Source organism: Gasterosteus aculeatus, chromosome 3 (genome assembly GCF_964276395.1).
Source record: "Gasterosteus aculeatus chromosome 3, fGasAcu3.hap1.1, whole genome shotgun sequence".
In the NCBI taxonomy this organism is placed as follows: domain Eukaryota; kingdom Metazoa; phylum Chordata; class Actinopteri; order Perciformes; family Gasterosteidae; genus Gasterosteus; species Gasterosteus aculeatus.
Genome location: NC_135690.1, coordinates 15,469,389 through 15,487,522, shown reverse-complemented (window position 1 = coordinate 15,487,522; position 18,134 = coordinate 15,469,389). Strand labels below are relative to the sequence as shown.

At 47.5% G+C, this 18,134-nt stretch overlaps 1 protein-coding gene across 6 annotated transcripts in view; it reads right to left on the bottom strand.

Annotated features, from left to right (window-relative positions):
- Nucleotides 1-18,134, bottom strand: part of dip2cb (disco-interacting protein 2 homolog Cb) — a 72,155-nt gene that overhangs the window by 18,019 nt on the left and 36,002 nt on the right. For 5 of the 6 annotated variants that reach the window (XM_040171462.2, XM_078099650.1, XM_078099649.1 and 2 more), the window contains exons 2-8: nucleotides 10,208-10,279; nucleotides 7,927-8,037; nucleotides 7,075-7,200; nucleotides 6,108-6,422; nucleotides 1,960-2,106; nucleotides 1,004-1,123; nucleotides 461-658 (exon numbers count right to left, since the gene is read on the bottom strand). In XM_040171462.2, the coding sequence (XP_040027396.2) occupies nucleotides 461-658; nucleotides 1,004-1,123; nucleotides 1,960-2,106; nucleotides 6,108-6,422; nucleotides 7,075-7,200; nucleotides 7,927-8,037; nucleotides 10,208-10,279 (1,089 nt within the window). Of the gene's footprint in view, nucleotides 1-460; nucleotides 659-1,003; nucleotides 1,124-1,959; nucleotides 2,107-6,107; nucleotides 6,423-7,074; nucleotides 7,201-7,926; nucleotides 8,038-10,207; nucleotides 10,280-13,483; nucleotides 13,591-18,134 lie in introns of those variants that run through there. The other variant, XM_078099653.1, reaches the window with a different exon arrangement.

The following is an 18,134-nucleotide window of genomic DNA, read 5'->3' as shown; positions in this document are numbered from 1 at the left end:
CACACACACACACACACACACGCTGTCTCACCGTGTCTCGGGTGGAGGACCCCAGGGTGCCAGCTGAAGACATTTCACAGTCTGCTGAGCACATATCGCCTCGTCATCAGCTGCGAGCTCGCTCCTCAAATCCCACACAAATGTGTGTACGGGGGGTTCGTGTGTGTGTGTGTGTGTGTGTGTGTGTGTGTGTGTGGTACTAACAGAGGTACTTTTAGCACTGGCTGCGGGTCGTCTCTACGGACTTGTACTTGGTTGACAGCTTTAGATACCGAGGTCTGATTTATCAGTTTGAAGCTCATTTCTTCAGCAATGAAAACACATTCATTCACATTTATCTCTGAACCAACCGTCCTGGAATACGGACGCGCTGCTTTCCTTCAGCCAACCCGTCATGTGACATCGTAAACATGTGACATCGTAATCATGTGACACAGGTGAGGCGCGGGGCTCAGATTACCGTAGGTGAGCACGTGGAGCGGCTTGCCGTTGGTGTCCATGGTGGTGAGGCAGGGGGCCTTCGGGGAGATGGTGCCCCACCTCTGCAGGGCCGCCTCCAGGGAGGGGGGCCAGTTGGTCACCACGCCCAGCTGCTCGCCTCGCGAGGCCGCCATCTGGGCGCCCTCCGCCTTGGGCTGGTTGGGGTCCGGCTGCTGGACTGGTGGAGCAGGGACAAAGTTTAAAACGCTTATTAGGCAAAATGTAGAACTCAAATACACAAGAATGTCACGAATTTCATCTGAGTCAACAAACGTATGTGTCTAGAAATTGTATTTCGCTGCCATTGGTTTCCATTTGTTGACACTCTGTTGAAATCTGGTGGAGATATCTCCATCTCTATCTCCATCTCTGGAACTTTAAGTATATTCTCAACATGTGACTTTTACGGGTAACATAGTTTTACCTTCGGCCCAACGATTCATCACCAACAAAAAAAGGCCAAACAGCACCAGAAGGGAAGTTTGGAAGATATTTTCAAAATAAAAGGTGTGATGTTTTTTACCTTCGAGAAGCTCCTCGAAGTCGTCGACAAAGAACTCCCTGAGCGGGGGCCGCTTGGGTCTCTTCAGCGTGTTGACGAGTTGCTGAATCTTAGCGGAGACTCTGCTGCTGACTGGAACACCTGCACACACACACATTAACGCACATCCTGGGTTAAACTCCTGCTCTCACAGGTGCTTTGTGTTGAAGCGGTCGTCCCTCATTAAACGTTCATGGAAGCTTTAAATCTAAATTAAAGTGGAGAGTCAGTTTTTTTTCCGCTCCGGTGGGCAATCAGAAACAAAAAAGCGGCGTGCCAGACGAGGTGCAAATTGCTCTTTCATTACAGCGGATAATAAATCCAGACTGTGAGCTTCAGGAGGCGGGACGGCAGAGATCTGGAGGTGAGCAGATGTTCTGGCCGACACGGTTTGGGGGGGGGGGGGGGGGGGGGGGGCAGATGAGCTAAAGACACGACGAAGACTCCCCCCCCCCCCCCCCCCCCCCAAAAAGTAAACAACCACCCACTGTGGCCCCGCCTCTTTAACCACAAACACGCCAGATCTCAAAGGCCGAAATCAGCTGATGTACAAATGTTCTTTGTACATCAAAAATATGAAATCAAAATAATAAAACTACAAAAATCAAACAAACACTAAACTGTCACAACAAAACTGCCACTAAAAACAAGTTGGTTCAAACCTTTTCTTTGCCTACAAAATGTTTAAAAAAAAGAAAAAAGCAGCTGGAGGTCCGTCTGTTTAAAGCACCTCAGAGAGTCTCTCTCCCAGTAAGACCATTAAGCTTTCCTGTTTCCCCACACACACGCCCCAAAGAAAAGGAAGAAATCCCATCTAGTGTAAATGCAATAAACATTGATGAACACACGGGAAAAAGCTGCCGGCTGAGCTAAACATATGGAAACGTCGGCACGAATGTCGCTCTTCTCTCCGTCATCACTGTAGAGAAGAAGCTCACCGTCTCCGGTCTCCATCAGCTCGGCGTTGCCGTACTTGGGCGTCGGCCTCTGGGCCGCGGTGCCAGCGGCCGGCGCCCGCTCCACCTGGATCCCCTCGGGGGCGCTGTTGGTGTAGCCGGTGACGTCTGGAGGGGCGGAGTGGTTCTCTGCGTGGACGTGAGCGAGGGAGGTTAGACTAGTTAGTTAGATCCTTTCACTCTAGATAATTAATATGGTTTAATTATTTAGTCATTTAAAACAGGCGTCCCACTGACATAATACAAAATAAGAATAATGAATTAAATAAATATTATTTAATTTAATTGAGGCTTAAGCTTTTACGTTGGATGAAAGAGCTGAAAGCAGTTGAAGTGGAATCAGTGTCAGTAGACGAGCTACAGCTCAAAGAGGTTTGTGTGACGTGTCGGTGGAAGTGGGCACGCTGAACACTGTTCTAATCGTTTAAAACAATACGATCATTCGCCTCAGCTGAACGGGCGAAAAACTAACCACCGTAACTTCAAAATGTAACTTCATTCACAAAATGATGAAATGAATCACAAAGGCGAGGCTACTAGAAAATAAATGTGGGCCGTGGCGATGGGATGACATTTCACTGGAACTGTGACTCCGCCCACCACCACATGCTGCCCCTCCCCCAGCGACACCGGCCCGTGTTTTGTGCCTCGTGCAGATTGTCTTCTGCTGATGTTTCAACCTCGTTCAAGGCGGCTCCGCAGCCGGCGGACAAACACCAAACCGTGCAGGCTGACAGAGGAGATGCGTGCTGAATATAAAGAGGGATGCGTGTTGGTGAGACCTGCTGTCTCGTTACATCCAGGCTGTTGAGTCATCAACGGATTCAAACCACGAGCACGGAAAGACTCATCGAGCATTTGCATGTTCCTGGATTGCACGACCTGCTGGTTATGCTGCAAGACAATCAACCATAACTTTGCATTGGCGGGATGAAGAAATGAGTCAAACACAGGATGAGCGTCATCACACAAGCAAAGGACGCTGAGCGATGTCCCGATGTTGGATGATTTAAATGAGGAACTCTTTGCCCCCCCCCTCAAGGAGCACCAGGAGAGGGGAACTACTTCAGCACTACGGTTCCCGCAGTGAAGACGCAGCAGTGCGAACCGCTGTAAAATGCTTTTATTTTGAAGGGCTGCGATTCTAATAATGTGTTAATTTAAACATAATTGTAAGGGAAACATGGTATAAAGACTCAATTAAATCACTCCAAGAGATCACTCCATCGTTAATGTCTTTGAGGAAAACCTTTCCAAACGATCAAAGGTGATTAAAATAAGAGTAATTTTTATTCCTACTGTCTCTTTATCCATTCAGTGTTTTCCCCTAATGCCGATTCTCAGACGTATTTTAGGGTCTTTGACTTCCCTAATTACAAACATAAAGGGGGTTGAAAATAAGAAACACCTCTTAGCAGAATGTGGAATGTAACCACCTATGACCCCGATGCTAAAACGTATCACTGAGGCGATACGACACCAACAGGCGTCGTTAAAGTCCACTTTACGGCCCCGGAGCGCCTGCCGTTTGTTCAGGTGCAGCACATGAAGCGCTCACAGACGCGTGTGATGGTGGAACAAATAAGTCCTGAACAAAAGGCATCGGCGTGCCGCTCTGACAGACGCCACTCGTCTGGGTTCGTTCTTCGTTTCAGAGCGTGAAAAAACAAGAGTGTAGAAAAGGAATGAAGAAGTCGTGTAGTTTGTTCTAAAGGAGAGCACTACGTTCCTCTCGGAGTCTCTCCCGGGATCACACTTTAATATATCGACTTTATTTTGATCTCCACCTGTACAAACACGACCGAAGTGAATGAAACATGTTCAGGATTCAGAGAAAGAAAAGCGGCAAACTTCCAACAAAGACGATGTTTTCTTCTTACTTAATATTTCATCATCTCTGTTGAAACGCATACACGTGCACAATGATTTATTTGTGCTAAATATTAGTGTGAATCCAGCAGGGGAGAAAACTCAAGTGAATATAGATATCACATTAAAAGTTCCCCAGTTTTAGTTTAAATCTGAAAAAGAGGCATAAATTAAAGATGTCTCTTTATATCAGAACATAAATCAGAGAATAGTGTCAACGGCCTTAAAATAAATCAATTCTGTCCGTGTTCCTGGTAATGAAATGTTGTGTAAATGAGGCTATGAATGATGTATGAGCAAACACCTCAGAAGAAACCTTCAGAATATAGACAGGAATGAAACTTTAAAGTTTGTCTTCTAGAGTGTAGATTTATTGAGTCAATAAATCTGTGAAGGAAGCAGTGCATGAAAGAACTGTTTGTATTCAAGGGTGCACGTGCCCCAACCCTAAAACATGAGCCAAATCCACCACTTTAAATTACATTATTACCTATTCCCACGAGACTTACGGTGATTTAAGAAGGAGAAACTATTCCCAATAAAGTTTCAACGGCATTCTCTGTAGTGACCAGCAGGGGGCGACTCCTCTGGTCCCATAGAAGTCCATGAGGAAATGACTACTTCTCACTTGATTTATTTCCTCAGTAAACATTGTAAACATGAGTTTTTGGTCTCAATCTCTAGTTTCAAGTCACATCTGCTCCCGCAAAGTTTTCATAAAAAGGAAGAAGAATTTATAAAAGCTCCTAAGATCTCTTCTGCATCTGAAGCCTCCCTCACGAGCGAGAACCCTCCTCCCTCAGATCCACAGAACCAGCGGTGCAGCCTCAGTTGCGCTGAGCACAGGAACTCCTGCTTTAAGCGGGTTTTTTTCAGGGTGAGTGATGGATGGCCGATGGAAAGCTTCGAGGTTCTCTTCCCTGCAGCTGACTGTAGGATGGCGAGCGAGTCTCCACTTCAGCTAATGAGAGGGTGCCGAGCTGGTGGAGTCTTTGGGGTTTTCCCCCTCGTGCACGTTAGCGTCCACGTCCTAAAAGTCTGTTAACGAGGAACTTCGTTGGCTCAACATTCCTGGACGGCAGAATTAGTGATCCAGTGATTAGCGGCTTTTTTATATGAACGTTTAACATCACTAAGCATAAAAAAACCGAGACCATCTGCTTAGTGGCTCAGACGAGACGCCGCTGTGAAAGCAGATCGCCGCTGGCTGACTGAAGGCCTTAAATAAAAGCGCCGCGACTGGTGGAATCAACCAAGCAGCAAACGGAGCAGCCTTGAAACGAGGGGAAGCCGATTTCTCCTCTTAAGAGCTTTGCGTCTTTCAATGGACGCAAAGCAACACGTCCCAGGGCTCAGCGCTAGCGAGGCTAGCAGTGATGCATTTCCCTCTGCACTTTCACAACAGACTTTGAAGGCACAGACGCAATTAGGGAGGGGGGGGGGAGGGGGGGCAAACAAATATGAGGGTGTTATCTCCACAGCCCCGCCATGAGCCGAGGGATGGCGGCTTCTCCCCCCCCCCCCCCCCCCCCCCTCCTCAAAGAGAAGTCAAGTTATCTTTTCAAATAATCACTATTATTTGATGCTTTGACATTTCAGCGTTAAACTTTAGTTTAGTTACTTTTATGTCCCTCAGGAATTCCCTTTAAACTTTAAGTACATGGTTGGTCAGTTAAGCTCCAAACAGACGTTCCTCTTGGGATTACGGGCGGCATCGGGGCAGTTTGGACTAATCCTGATATAAATGAATAACCATGCAGTGATAAAGGGCCGCTAAGTGTTTCCAGCCTTCCTTCAGAGCCGCTGGCCTGAGAAGCTAAAACTTTAGTCAAATCTAGATGGAGACGTCCTCTAATATGGAGGAGTCAGGATTGTAAATAGGAGGTGTAATATTTTCACAGGAGTGTAAATATTAGGGTGGAGGTGTGTGGATTAGGGTGGATGAGTCTGGATTGGTATGGAGGAGTGTGGATTAGGGTGGATGAGTCTGGATTGGGATGGAGGAGTGTGGATTAGGGTGGATGAGTCTGGATTGGGATGGAGGAGTGTGGATTAGGGTGGAGGAGTCTGGATTGGGATGGAGGAGTGTGGATTAGGGTGGATGAGTCTGGATTGGGATGGAGGAGTGTGGATTAGGGTGGATGAGTCTGGATTGGGATGGAGGAGTGTGGATTAGGGTGGATGAGTCTGGATTGGGATGGAGGAGTGCGGATTAGGGTGGAGGTGTGCGGATTAAGGTGGAGGAGTCTGGATTCTGCTACCTGTCTTGCGGTGGTGGCGGTGGTGCTGCCGGGGGTGGTGGTGGTGGTGGTGGTGGGCGTGTTGGGACAGGACGTCGGCCAGCCGGCCCCCGGCCGCCCCGCTGCCGCCGCTGCGTGTGGAAGAGGAGGAGGAGGAGGCCGTGGAGGAGGTGGTGGTGGTGGTGGAGGAGGTGCCGTGGATGGCCCGGTTTATCCAGCGCTCCATGCTGATGTTCCCCTCCCGGCTGGACGAGGTTCCTCCGCCCCCTCCGTCCTCTTCCTCTCCTGCCTCCCCTTCGTCGCCCTGAACCTCGCCCTCTGACCCCGAGGAGGTGTCTGAGGAGGAGGAGGAGCAGAGTGAGCGATGGGACGAGCAGATCGAACCAAACGACAGGAAAACTATTGGTATTTTAATCTGAATCTGGTTTATACCGTTATAATCTGACACATATCATCCACGTCACTATTGTCTGGAAAGGTTTGAGCTCCCTTCTGTTCAGTTTGTGTGTGTGTGTGTGTGTTTGTTTTGCATGTGATTTCCATAAAGCCTGCAGCATGTGGGACTAATAGTCATGATATGAATAACAACAGAAGCTGACCCAGTTCTCACACACACACACACACACACACACACACACACACACACACACACACACACACACACACACACACACAGGTGTGAAAGGAACCGACTCTCACGCTAAAGAGGACAGAAGAGTAAAAATACACAAGAAATTCATTCCTATTTTAACAGACAACTACGGGACTCAACAAAAGGTTGAAATAGATGCAACCCGTTACAGTATTTGCTGCTTTTATTGTGAAAGGTAGAAACGGGGGGGAAGCGGATCTCCTCGGAGCGTTGAGGATTAATTAAGTACGATTATAAAGCGACCTGCTCGTTGTTTTTCTGCTCAATCTTCACAGTCCTACAATGTACATTAACAATTACTAATTGTTGGAGTGCCCGACTCTGCGGCCCGGGTACCTGGCGGCGTGTAGGCGTCCATCGAGGTCTGGACCACCAGCGAGCGGCGCTTCGAAGGCATCGGCACCGCCATCTTCCTCTCCTTGTGCTTGGCCAGGGCCGCCTGCACCGCCTCTGTGTGCACGTCTGCAGACACACAGACATCACATCGCCATTTTTATCGGGTCTCTGTCTGTTCGCCTCATTTCTGTGAGAGAAAACTGATGTTGACGCTCAAAGTTGCTATTAAAAATCCATTGTGTGGGGATCGGATTCAATCCGCTGTTATTGCTGCTGAATAATGCAGTGTGAAATGAACTGGACCGCGTAGCGACACCAGAGCAGAGCTGATGGTGAGCATCAACCATCGGCCAAATGGATTAGATCCACTTTAAAAACACTGATCTCCAGGTGTAACTAGATTAGAGTCATAACATCCGTGGTCGACCCCTTGGAGGACTCAGTGGCTCGGGTCTATCCCCACAAACACAAACCTACAATTCCCATAATGCAACTCCATACCAGCAAATGTCCAAGTCCGACCAAATCCGCTGGAGACAATTTCTCCAAATTTGATGTGTAAATTTGGCATAAGTTAACAAAATGAACACGCAGTGTTTCTACCTCATTCTTTACACATAAAACCCATAAAAACTCCAGTGTTCCTTGTTGATATGCTAAGTTATGCAGATGACTCGATCCACTATATCACATCCATTGAACGATGGAACCATCCTTTGCTTCTAGTATCACACATGACACACTGAGCTAATGAGGCCATTAACAAAGCTAAGCACTCCTCATGTTTGCATTGATTGATCGTGTATCATAAAATCAGTGCACAGTTGGTAGGAAGACAAGCGTCCCTCTTACCCGATCGGTAGCGCTCGTCTCTGGAGCCAGAGGACCGCCGGCGGTGGTACCGGGAGGACGAGGACGGGGTTACCGGGGCTCTCCTCTCCTGGCCCATGGACGGGTCCATTCCTGGGACAAGAGGATCGGATTCAATTTAAAGCCTTTGTGTTTGCAAAGCAAAACAGTGTCATCACATTGACTTACATTCAATTGAGATTGAGCTCAACCTTAAACTTGCATTGGACCAGTCCGCACAATGTTCTTAACTAGATTTATGTCCCCACAAGACGTGTAAAACACACAACTAGGAAATCACATTTAATTCAGCAGAATCCGCAAATAAACACACAGTCAATAGAAAGTAAAGAAAAACCCCAATAATCCCCAAACAAATGTAAAGATGTTAGACGCCATGTGGGAAACAGAAAGTGAGCCGCCCCCCCCGTAGAGTAGAACCCCCCCACAACGATCAATAAGCCTGAAGATAATAACCACCCCGTTAGACACTACGAGCGCTCCGCCGCTACCGATCTACGAGCATCCGTCACAGTCCCCCCTCATCCGTCTTCATTACGGCTCTCAGAGCACCGCTGCTGCTCGGCGGGGGGGCAGTGGGGGGCTAAAAGTTGATTAGCCGAGCGTCTGACCAGCCAGCGCTGCTGGAAACGACAGATCTGGGAAACACTTTGGCTGTATCCTCTGGGGAGCCTGAGCGGATGGATTCCAGAGCAGCAGGTCCACATGACTCTGCCTGGAAGTACACTTCTTTAATGCGCTTTTTAAAACTCACTAGCTGTGGCATTGGAGATGATTTGTGTCCAGCATCTCTCCTTCAGTCCTTTCCGTCAGCCACTAGCTTCCACGTGAAGAGCAAACGAAAAGTTTCAATACTATTCATTTTGAACATTTTTGCCAATAATCTCCAAGGTTTATGATTTATAGCAAATATCTTTCCAGGTGACCTCCTAAAGTCTCAGGAAAGGTTTTGTTCAAAGAATTGTCTCCTCCGCAGCCTGCGAAGAAAAGGATGGTGGGAGGAACCATTGAAACATCCTGAGTGGGGGACGAGCTGAGGAACTCGGCAGCGGCAGTCACTTCGGCCGAGGTCATGGAGGCAGTTGAGAAAAACTGCCCGAGGTTGATGGCTTCTCCCGGAGAAGCTGAAGGCCGTGGACGTCGTCTGACTTCACAATAACGGCGGTTTGAGCTTCCAAAAAAGATCCAATTATCTGAGCATCACGGGGCGCTGCCTCCTCGAGACATTTTTATGTCAAGTTGCCGGACATCAGACTCGTTTCAGGGCCTCTTCCCGGTCGGGTGTCCGAGGCTCGAGACGAGGGGGGCCTCGTTACCTCCATATGGCCAAATATTCAGGAAAATGCCGGCAATGATGGTCTTGTCTGAATTGGCTGAAATGACGCTAACTGGATGCACTGTGTGTTTTCAGCACCGGCACTACATCCGTGTTCTTTTAGTCCACGACTATAAAACTGCACCACAAACGACTAAGAATCATTGCTCAGCTGCAGCTGAATCTCGCCAAATAGAAGTGCCCTCGGAGTAAACTGAAGCTAATCTGTGATGTGAAAGTGCGTTGCTCTGGGTAACCGGGGTAACCGGGGAAACCAGACTCTGAAAAGCTGTAAACGCTTTTATCAAAACCATATTAGCTCGACTGTGTGGAGCGGAATAACAGGCCGCAGGGAAGTTACTGGTGTGTGTGTGTGTGTGTGTGGGCGTGCACTGAGGAGCGTGTGCCATCCGGCCCCCTCCCCTTCACCCCACCTCTACAAACCCCTCTTAGTGAACTGGGGACGACCCCCCCACTGGGCCTGAATGTGAATACCACACATTTTCTCCATCCCACACCCCTTCATTCCTTCCCATAATGCACTTCCTGTGACACACACACACACACACACACACACACACACACGGAGTGTGTTTCCCAGTAATAGCCGTGGCAGTGCCAGTGTGTCTGTTGGTCTCCAGTGGCGCTCCGCTCCCATCCTCAGCGTTCCTCTCTGAGGTCGGACTCCATAACATCCGTCTGTGTCGTGTTACCAAAAAAAACGCGACTCGTGATTTATTAAATACACGAAGACCAGAATCAACAGATATCTTATATGGAGGAAGGGGAAGATGGGGGGGGGGGGTTCCTTTTAGAATGAACACTTTAAGAAAAGATCGTCTAAATTAGTGGCTACACATGATAATTCATGTGAGATGAAGACGATCTGGTTGGATTCCCTCGAGGTCGCTCCAGCCGACGTATCTTCCTGAAAAGGGTCACTTGTACCTGGTGCTTGTGGGAAGAAGGCTCCAATCAGCTTGGATCTCTTCTTCTCATAGCCCTTCTGTGTGATGTCTCCTGCAGAGATAAAACAGGGAGCAGCACATTTAGTTTGAGCTTTCCTTTAGATAAAGGAATACAATCCATGTGCAATCCATGAAAAGCTGCAATTTTAAAATATAAAAACAGAGCAGGCACTGGGAAAAGATGATCACATTATGCTTCGTCATTCTCTCCACTCCACCGCGACCAGATGGTTTGGATGTGTGTGTGTGTGTGTGTGTCTCTCTGTGTGTGTTCATTTGGCCCTCAAAGTTCTACAGATGCACTAAATCCACCTTTTCTCCACGCTGTGAGGGGATAAATCAAGCCCACGTAAAAGGTCCCGATCAGCAGATTTCCACATCTGAATCCATTCGCTGTCTCACAAAAAGAGTCTCTGTGATGTTGTGTTTCGATCCCCGGGGAACGCCAAGCGGGTGGAGTTTGTCACATTCACATTTTTCAAAAGAGTTTAAAAAAAAAAAAAGGGTTTAAATCGCCCCGACTTGTGTTACGAGTGAGGACCGGAGCATCATGAGAATAACGGTTTGAGAGCTGAGAGATGAAGGTGAAATTCTTTAGTGAATCAAATACCAAAGACCAATAAAACCTAAAAAGGAAAGCTGGAGAGAGAGAAAGAGAGAGAGAGAGGAACACGTAACAGGAACAGAGACAGTTAGTTATTTTGTCTAATAAACGGGATGAGGAGGCGTATGTTGTTTTTAAAGCATACCTTTTAAAAATGCCAAACGCTCCTTCATAAAATAATCAAATATTGAAACGCTGACACGCCTGGATGGGCTCCCACACGCAGACGGAAAAAGTCCTGAAAACTGTGGCTGAAACTGCAGGATGACAAAGTACGAAATGGACTAACAAACACGAGAAGGAAACCAGAGTGACGCTAATGCTTCTCAAACACGCCGTCATGTGACTGACCGGCTGGGATGGAGACGTCCTGCTGCGAGCGCGGACGTCAGCGGCGACGCCGCGCGTGTGTGTGTGTGTGTAGCACATGGACACAATTAGCATCTCTGGTAGGAGCGCTAACGGTCCTGCAGAGAGGAAGAGGAGACGCGAGCGATGACGGGATGGAGGTCTGACCTTGTCCCCGCGGCAAGCCGACGTCTCACAGCGACGCGTCTTGAGGAGAGAAGCTGGTAGTGATGCCGCGAGATAACTGTCACGGTTTAACTGGAGGTCGATGGGTCAGAATGACGGCACCGAGCATGTCATGAATGATGCTCTTCATTAATAATTCATCAAGAATAGATACTTAAATGAATAGACGTTTATCGTTTGGCATTTTACCATTTTATGATGACGATGGTGTGATGGAAGATATAGAAATAGAGGCTGAGCAATAGGAGGATGAGTCTCTTCCTTCTCGTCCTGTTGGTGCCACAAGCCGTTAGAAACTAGTCAGAGAGAGACGGTGTAACTGAGGAGGAACACACACACACACACACACACACAGCGCCTGACAACATGTTTTATATCAGCGCGGTTGAGATGAAACTCTGACGTCAAACTCACACGTCAGGTGTCAGATTGACTCAGACGGGAGATGAAAACTTCTTTCTTCTCCTGGGAGACGTAAACACGAGATACGAGCTCAATAGTTCAACCAGAAGTTTCCTAAAGCTCTCCTGACCAGCAGGGGGCGACTCCTCTGGTCCCAGTAAATTATGGTCCATTTAGAGACAAATATAAAAACATAAAGCAGCGGAGCCATTGGGGCGGGGCATACTGTGATTGACAGGTCTCCCCTGTGGTGTTGTGTGCGATCACTAAGTACATAATAAATGTCCAGGTGTCCACATACTTTGGAATACTGAACAGCGGCGCCAGAGCGCGACTGAATCGACTCCAATAGAGCCTCCGTGACCATATAGAGTAAAGGACAGAGAGAGAGGGGGGGAGAGGGGGAGAGAAGGGGGAGACGGAGAGAGAAATGACAGTGAGAACGACGAGGAAAATCGGAGCAGAGGAGAGAGTGACATGAATGAAAAGGTAGAGGGAGCGATGAGGGTGGCATCTATTCACCACCTAAAAAGGAGAGGAGTTGATTGTATCGTTTCCACACTGAAACACGAGAGAGGGAGATGTGTCATGTGACTCTGGACCACTGGAAGCCAAACTAAACAAAGACTCCCTCTCCATTCCAGCCGATGATGTCACCGTGAGCTGTGCATCTGCAGCAACTTGCCTCGTCAAAGTCTGATTACATATGAAAACCTAACTGATGACATCACAGCGTAAACAACAACATAAAGGCTTTAAAGCGGATGACATCACAGCTTGAAAAAAAAAAGAAAAAAAGTGAGAGGTGACAACAAATGTTCAGTGGAGCTACAGGTCCTGACCTCCGAGGTGAGGAGGAAGAGGAGGACCGCGACCAGGAGGACAAATAGGATAGGGAGGAGGATGAAGAACAGGTGGAGGACGAGGAGGCTGCAGAGGTGGAAGAGGAGTTGGTGAAGTGGAGGAGGACGAAGAGGAGAAGGAGGAGGAAGAAGACTGTAACTCAATCAACAAACTTTATTCTATATTGAAAATATGTTTCAATTCTCATTTTCCACAGTAGTCACTTCCTGCAGCTGCGGCCTTTATAATAACAAACAAACAAACAGCTGAGCAGGGAGGAAACGCCCAAGGTCACTCACACACACACACACACACACACACACACACACACACACACACACACACACACACACACACACACACACACACACACACACACACACACACACACACACACACACACACACAGGAGGCAGCAGGTGTGTGCAGTGAAAACACGCTGAGTCAGGAAGAAGCTCACATAAACATCAAGCTCGACAACTTTGGTTTGTGCAACGAGTCGAAAGCCTCGAGATGAAAAATGTCTTTGCAGGTCTTTGACTCCTGAGAGGAGGAGGTGCTGAGAGTTATGACGTCACATCACTATGACGTCACTGTGACATTGTTTAGTCTGCCACGAGAAGAAAAAAGAGCAGAAGGAAAGAAATGAAGGAGCTAGGAAGAGGAGGAGGAAGATGCGCGTCAACAACATAAATATTCACGTTCATTTAAAATGTTGTGATATTCAGACGTTTACTCCTTCAGTCCATCGAGGAGAGAAACAAAGCATTTCTCCAATCAAGGTAGTTGGACCCAGATAACCGCGCACACACACACACACACATACACACGCACGCTTCACAAACACACACACCTACACAGGAACGTACTCACCGAGCGGCGTGCTAAAATACGCCGAGGAGCTTCATGCTGCTCTCAGATGAGCCGCTCAGTGTGTGAAAACACAGGTTGATTGTTCCCACTCCACACACACACACACACACACACACACACACACACACACACACACAGCTTATTAATTTCAAAGAGGAGCAGGTCAACCTCCTTTGAGCAGACAAAGGGGCTGAAGGTGTCTGCTGACATTTAGCTACTGATGCTGCCTTTGTTGATAAGACACACAAACAAAAAGACAGACACACAAACACGCACACACACACGCACAAAATTGGTTTGCAATTACTTCACTATTTACTTTACTCTTTTGTTCTGGAAGGAAGTGGTGCAGCTGTGTGTGTGATCAGCTAGAGGCAGAATAAGCAGCTACTAGACCCCCCCCCCTTCTCCCCTCACTTGGTACGGCCCGACCTGCCTGTCCAAACACGCTTCCTAACAACATCAGCAAAACAAACAAATTGGTTTGTTTGTGGCCGACTTCACAGCGAGGTGAGAGAGAGGACACACACACACACACACACACACACACACACACACACACACACACACACACACACACACCCCGGGGCAGTTGTGCAGCTACCATCTTTGTTACCACGGCGTAACTGCCAATAGATGGGAGGGTTTGGGGGGTAAATGAATATTGTCATAATCAAACGTATTTGTAAACATCCACTGAAAGATTTAGAACTTTACCATAAAAATGTGACGCCAAAGTCGGTTTAATCTGTTGATAATCCCGCCCTTTCAAAATAAAACGCCCTCCTCTCACTGAAGGTCATCACCGTGTTCGTTAGGGTTCACCTGAGCAGAGGTCATCACCAGCTCCACTACATACAAATGTAAGTATCCATATATTGTCATAACATGTGTGTATGTGTATGTGTGTGTGTGTGTGTGTGTGTGTGTGTGTGTGTGTGTGTACGGATCCTGCAGCCGGTAGAAATTTGCCTACGTTGGAAGTTTCCCAAAATAAAACAAGATAACCTTTGATATTCAATACTGCTGCAGTTGCTTTGTGCCAATACACACACACACACACACACACACACACACACACACCTGTGCAGGTGGATTGTCTGTCATGTTTACCTTCAGGGCTGAATTGTTCAGCGACAGTTAACCTCAAACACACCTCCCCCCGTCTTTGTACACGAGCAGGTTCGTGTGGATTATTGCGTGATGTGTTGTTGGTTGTTGTTGTGTTGTGTTATTGGTCTCATTGAAACAACGCCTGTCACTTCTAACCAGCGAACAGTGATTTAATGATGAATAACTTCCTGTATATCACCAATATGAGGTAGGAAGGCACTGCAGATATGAGGCCTTCACACTGGTGAGTTAACTTTAACAACATAAACACGTCTCCTCATTGCGTGAGACTGTTATTAAATCATGACAAGAGGAAAAAAGAAGAAGGAGAAGCCCCAAAGCCGTTGGAGAGCAGAGGCGTGGTCAGGAAGTCACAGACAGGAGGTCACACGTGTTGATTGTTTTCCCTGAGTGTGTTTAGACACATTAAATTAAATGCAGAATCTTTCTCATCTCTTATGTGCACACGCCACGTCCATCGTACCCGGCCAATTCTCAATGCTTCCTCCTTAATTCAATTACATCCGCCAGGTGCAATCTGGAGAGGAGGAGGAGGAGGAGGAAGTGTTGACCCAGACTTTGGCTCTGACTGAAGCCAACTGGGCTCTCGGGCAGGAAGCAGCACATGTGTTATCCAGGAAACACAGCAGCTCTGTGTGATTATATATATATATATATATATATATATATAATGTGTGTGTATGTATATAGAGACAGAGAGAGAGATAGATGGATATATATGGAAGTTGGGCCCATGAAGACGTGTTTTCTCAAGTATTTCAGGACATCTTGGCTTGATAATAAAAAAGATCCCTTTCATGGACTTTGGTTCTCCTGTCGTCTTATTTTCATTCCCAGTCACGCGTATTGCATTTGAGATCTTGGCCAATCTGCACCATAAAACTGTGACTGCATTAGTCGCCATTAGTCCCCTGCTTCCATTGTAAACTAAAACTAAATGACGATTCAGCGGGGTTACCGTGGATACGGAAGGACATGGACAGAAGTGGTCTTATTACAAGGTTTGTGGTTAGAGGAAAAAAAGAAAGCTCCACTGCTACACCTCTGGACTACCCGAGTCCTCCAACAACCAACAGAAGCTGGCTGTGGGGGGGTGGGGGTCGGGGAGCAGGGCCTCGCTCACAGGGGAACATGTGTGGCTGGTTAGCTTCCCCCGGATAAATAAAGCTAAGGTTAAACCGCGGCTGAGCCCTTTAGCTACGAGGGCTGCCGTTTGACTGGAGTGTATTTAATCCCAACAGATTACACACACACACACACACACACACACACACACACACACACACACACACACACACACACACACACACACACACACACACACACACACACACACACACACACACACACACACACACACACACACACACACACACACACACACACACACACACACACACACACACACACACACACACACACACACACACACACGGATATTAATACATAATCCAGAGGCTGTGTAAAACCATCAGTGTGAGCTTTTCACACCCGGATCCCAGATATGACCGACTTTAGCATTGTGGGTATTCATGTGAACCGTGTTCTGGCATTAGATGATGTATTTATATCGTTTAGAAGTGGAAGGCGGTTGGCGCCTTGTGGCCCCAGAGTCTGTTCCAATCAAAATGCAGGATAAAAAAGGGGAGGACCTGTGATTGGACGAATAAACACTATAAACCACCAAAATGTGGTTTTATAGAAAAACTCAAACCTTGATGTCTTCTCATCCTTTGACATGGAAAAGCACAAAAATCTGTTCTTCACGACAAACTGGAGAGTTTCTTTTAATCTTGACTGGTGGAGTTAACCGGTACGCCGCTCCAACCCTCCGGGATCTAACGCCGCGGCCGAGGTCTCCGCCCCCCCCCGCCCCCCCTCTCCTGGCCTGGTGTCTGCAGCAGAGGAGCTTCCATGAAGCGCTCGCCTTCCCCCCGCTGCCCCGACCGAGAGGAAATACCAGCGCGTGCTGCTGAAACAATGTGGTTTCAATCTGAGGCCTTTCGAGCGGAGACGCCGTCCCTCCCTCGCTCCCTTGTCTCCCCCCGGTTCACACAAGAAAAGCTCAGCAGAAGATGTTCATCTCCTCCTCAGCGCCCACACGACTGTCACTACAGGACTCTACGGGACAATTGTCCTCCAAGTGTCACTGAAGGAGACACCAGCCAGGAACCAGAGACAGAAAGAAATGTAGCGTGACCACAGAGAGACAAACAACAACTATTACAAGTGTCCACCACAGAGACACAACGTGACCACAGAGAGACAAACAACAACTATTACAAGTGTCCACCACAGAGACACAACGTGACCACAGAGAGACAAACAACAACTATTACAGGTGTCCACCACAAAGACACAACGTGACCACAGGGAGACAAACAACAACTATTACAAGTGTCCACCACAAAGACACAACGTGACCACAGAGAGACAAACAACAACTATTACAAATGTCCACCACAAAGACACAACGTGACCACAGGGAGACAAACAACAACTATTACAAGTGTCCACCACAAAGACACAACGTGACCACAGAGAGACAAACAACAACTATTACAGGTGTCAAAACCACCACAGAGACACAACGTGACCACAGAGAGACAAACAACAACTATTACAAGTGTCCACCACAAAGACACAACGTGACCACAGAGAGACAAACAACAACTATTACAAGTGTCCACCACAAAGACACAACGTGACCACAGGGAGACAAACAACAACTATTACAAGTGTCCACCACAAAGACACAACGTGACCACAGAGAGACAAACAACAACTATTACAAGTGTCCACCACAAAGACACAACGTGACCACAGGGAGACAAACAACAACTATTACAAGTGTCCACCACAAAGACACAACGTGACCACAGAGAGACAAACAACAACTATTACAAGTGTCCACCACAAAGACACAACGTGACCACAGAGAGACAAACAACAACTATTACAGGTGTCAAAACCACCACAAAGACACAACGTGACCAAAAAAAGGTTTAACCCTAACCCGACGAAGACAACAACTTCTGTCTCATTGTGTCTTTATTTCCAAATGATGTAATTTAGGGTTAAATATAAAAATCTCTTTGTCGCTTTTCTGCCGTTTAATTCTGCAAATAAATCCTCCTCAGACCGGATCCTGGCCGCGACACCAGAAACTAATCTTTACTTAAACACACACACACACACACACACACACACACACACACACACACACACACACACACACACACACAGCTGTCAATCCCAAATCCTTCCAACTGTACAGATTGACTTTCCACAGCATCTGTGCCGGCCACATGTGTGTATTTTACATGGCTAATATGATTAATCCCCCCCCGACACACACACACACACACACACACACACCCACACACACGCGGTAGGATGCTGGTTGTGTTTGCAGTGGTGGGAGTATCAAGCCAATGATTCATCCATTCATTCACACTACTTTTAGGTGTATGCACACACATATACAGCTCAGCTCATCTACAAGACACATTTATTG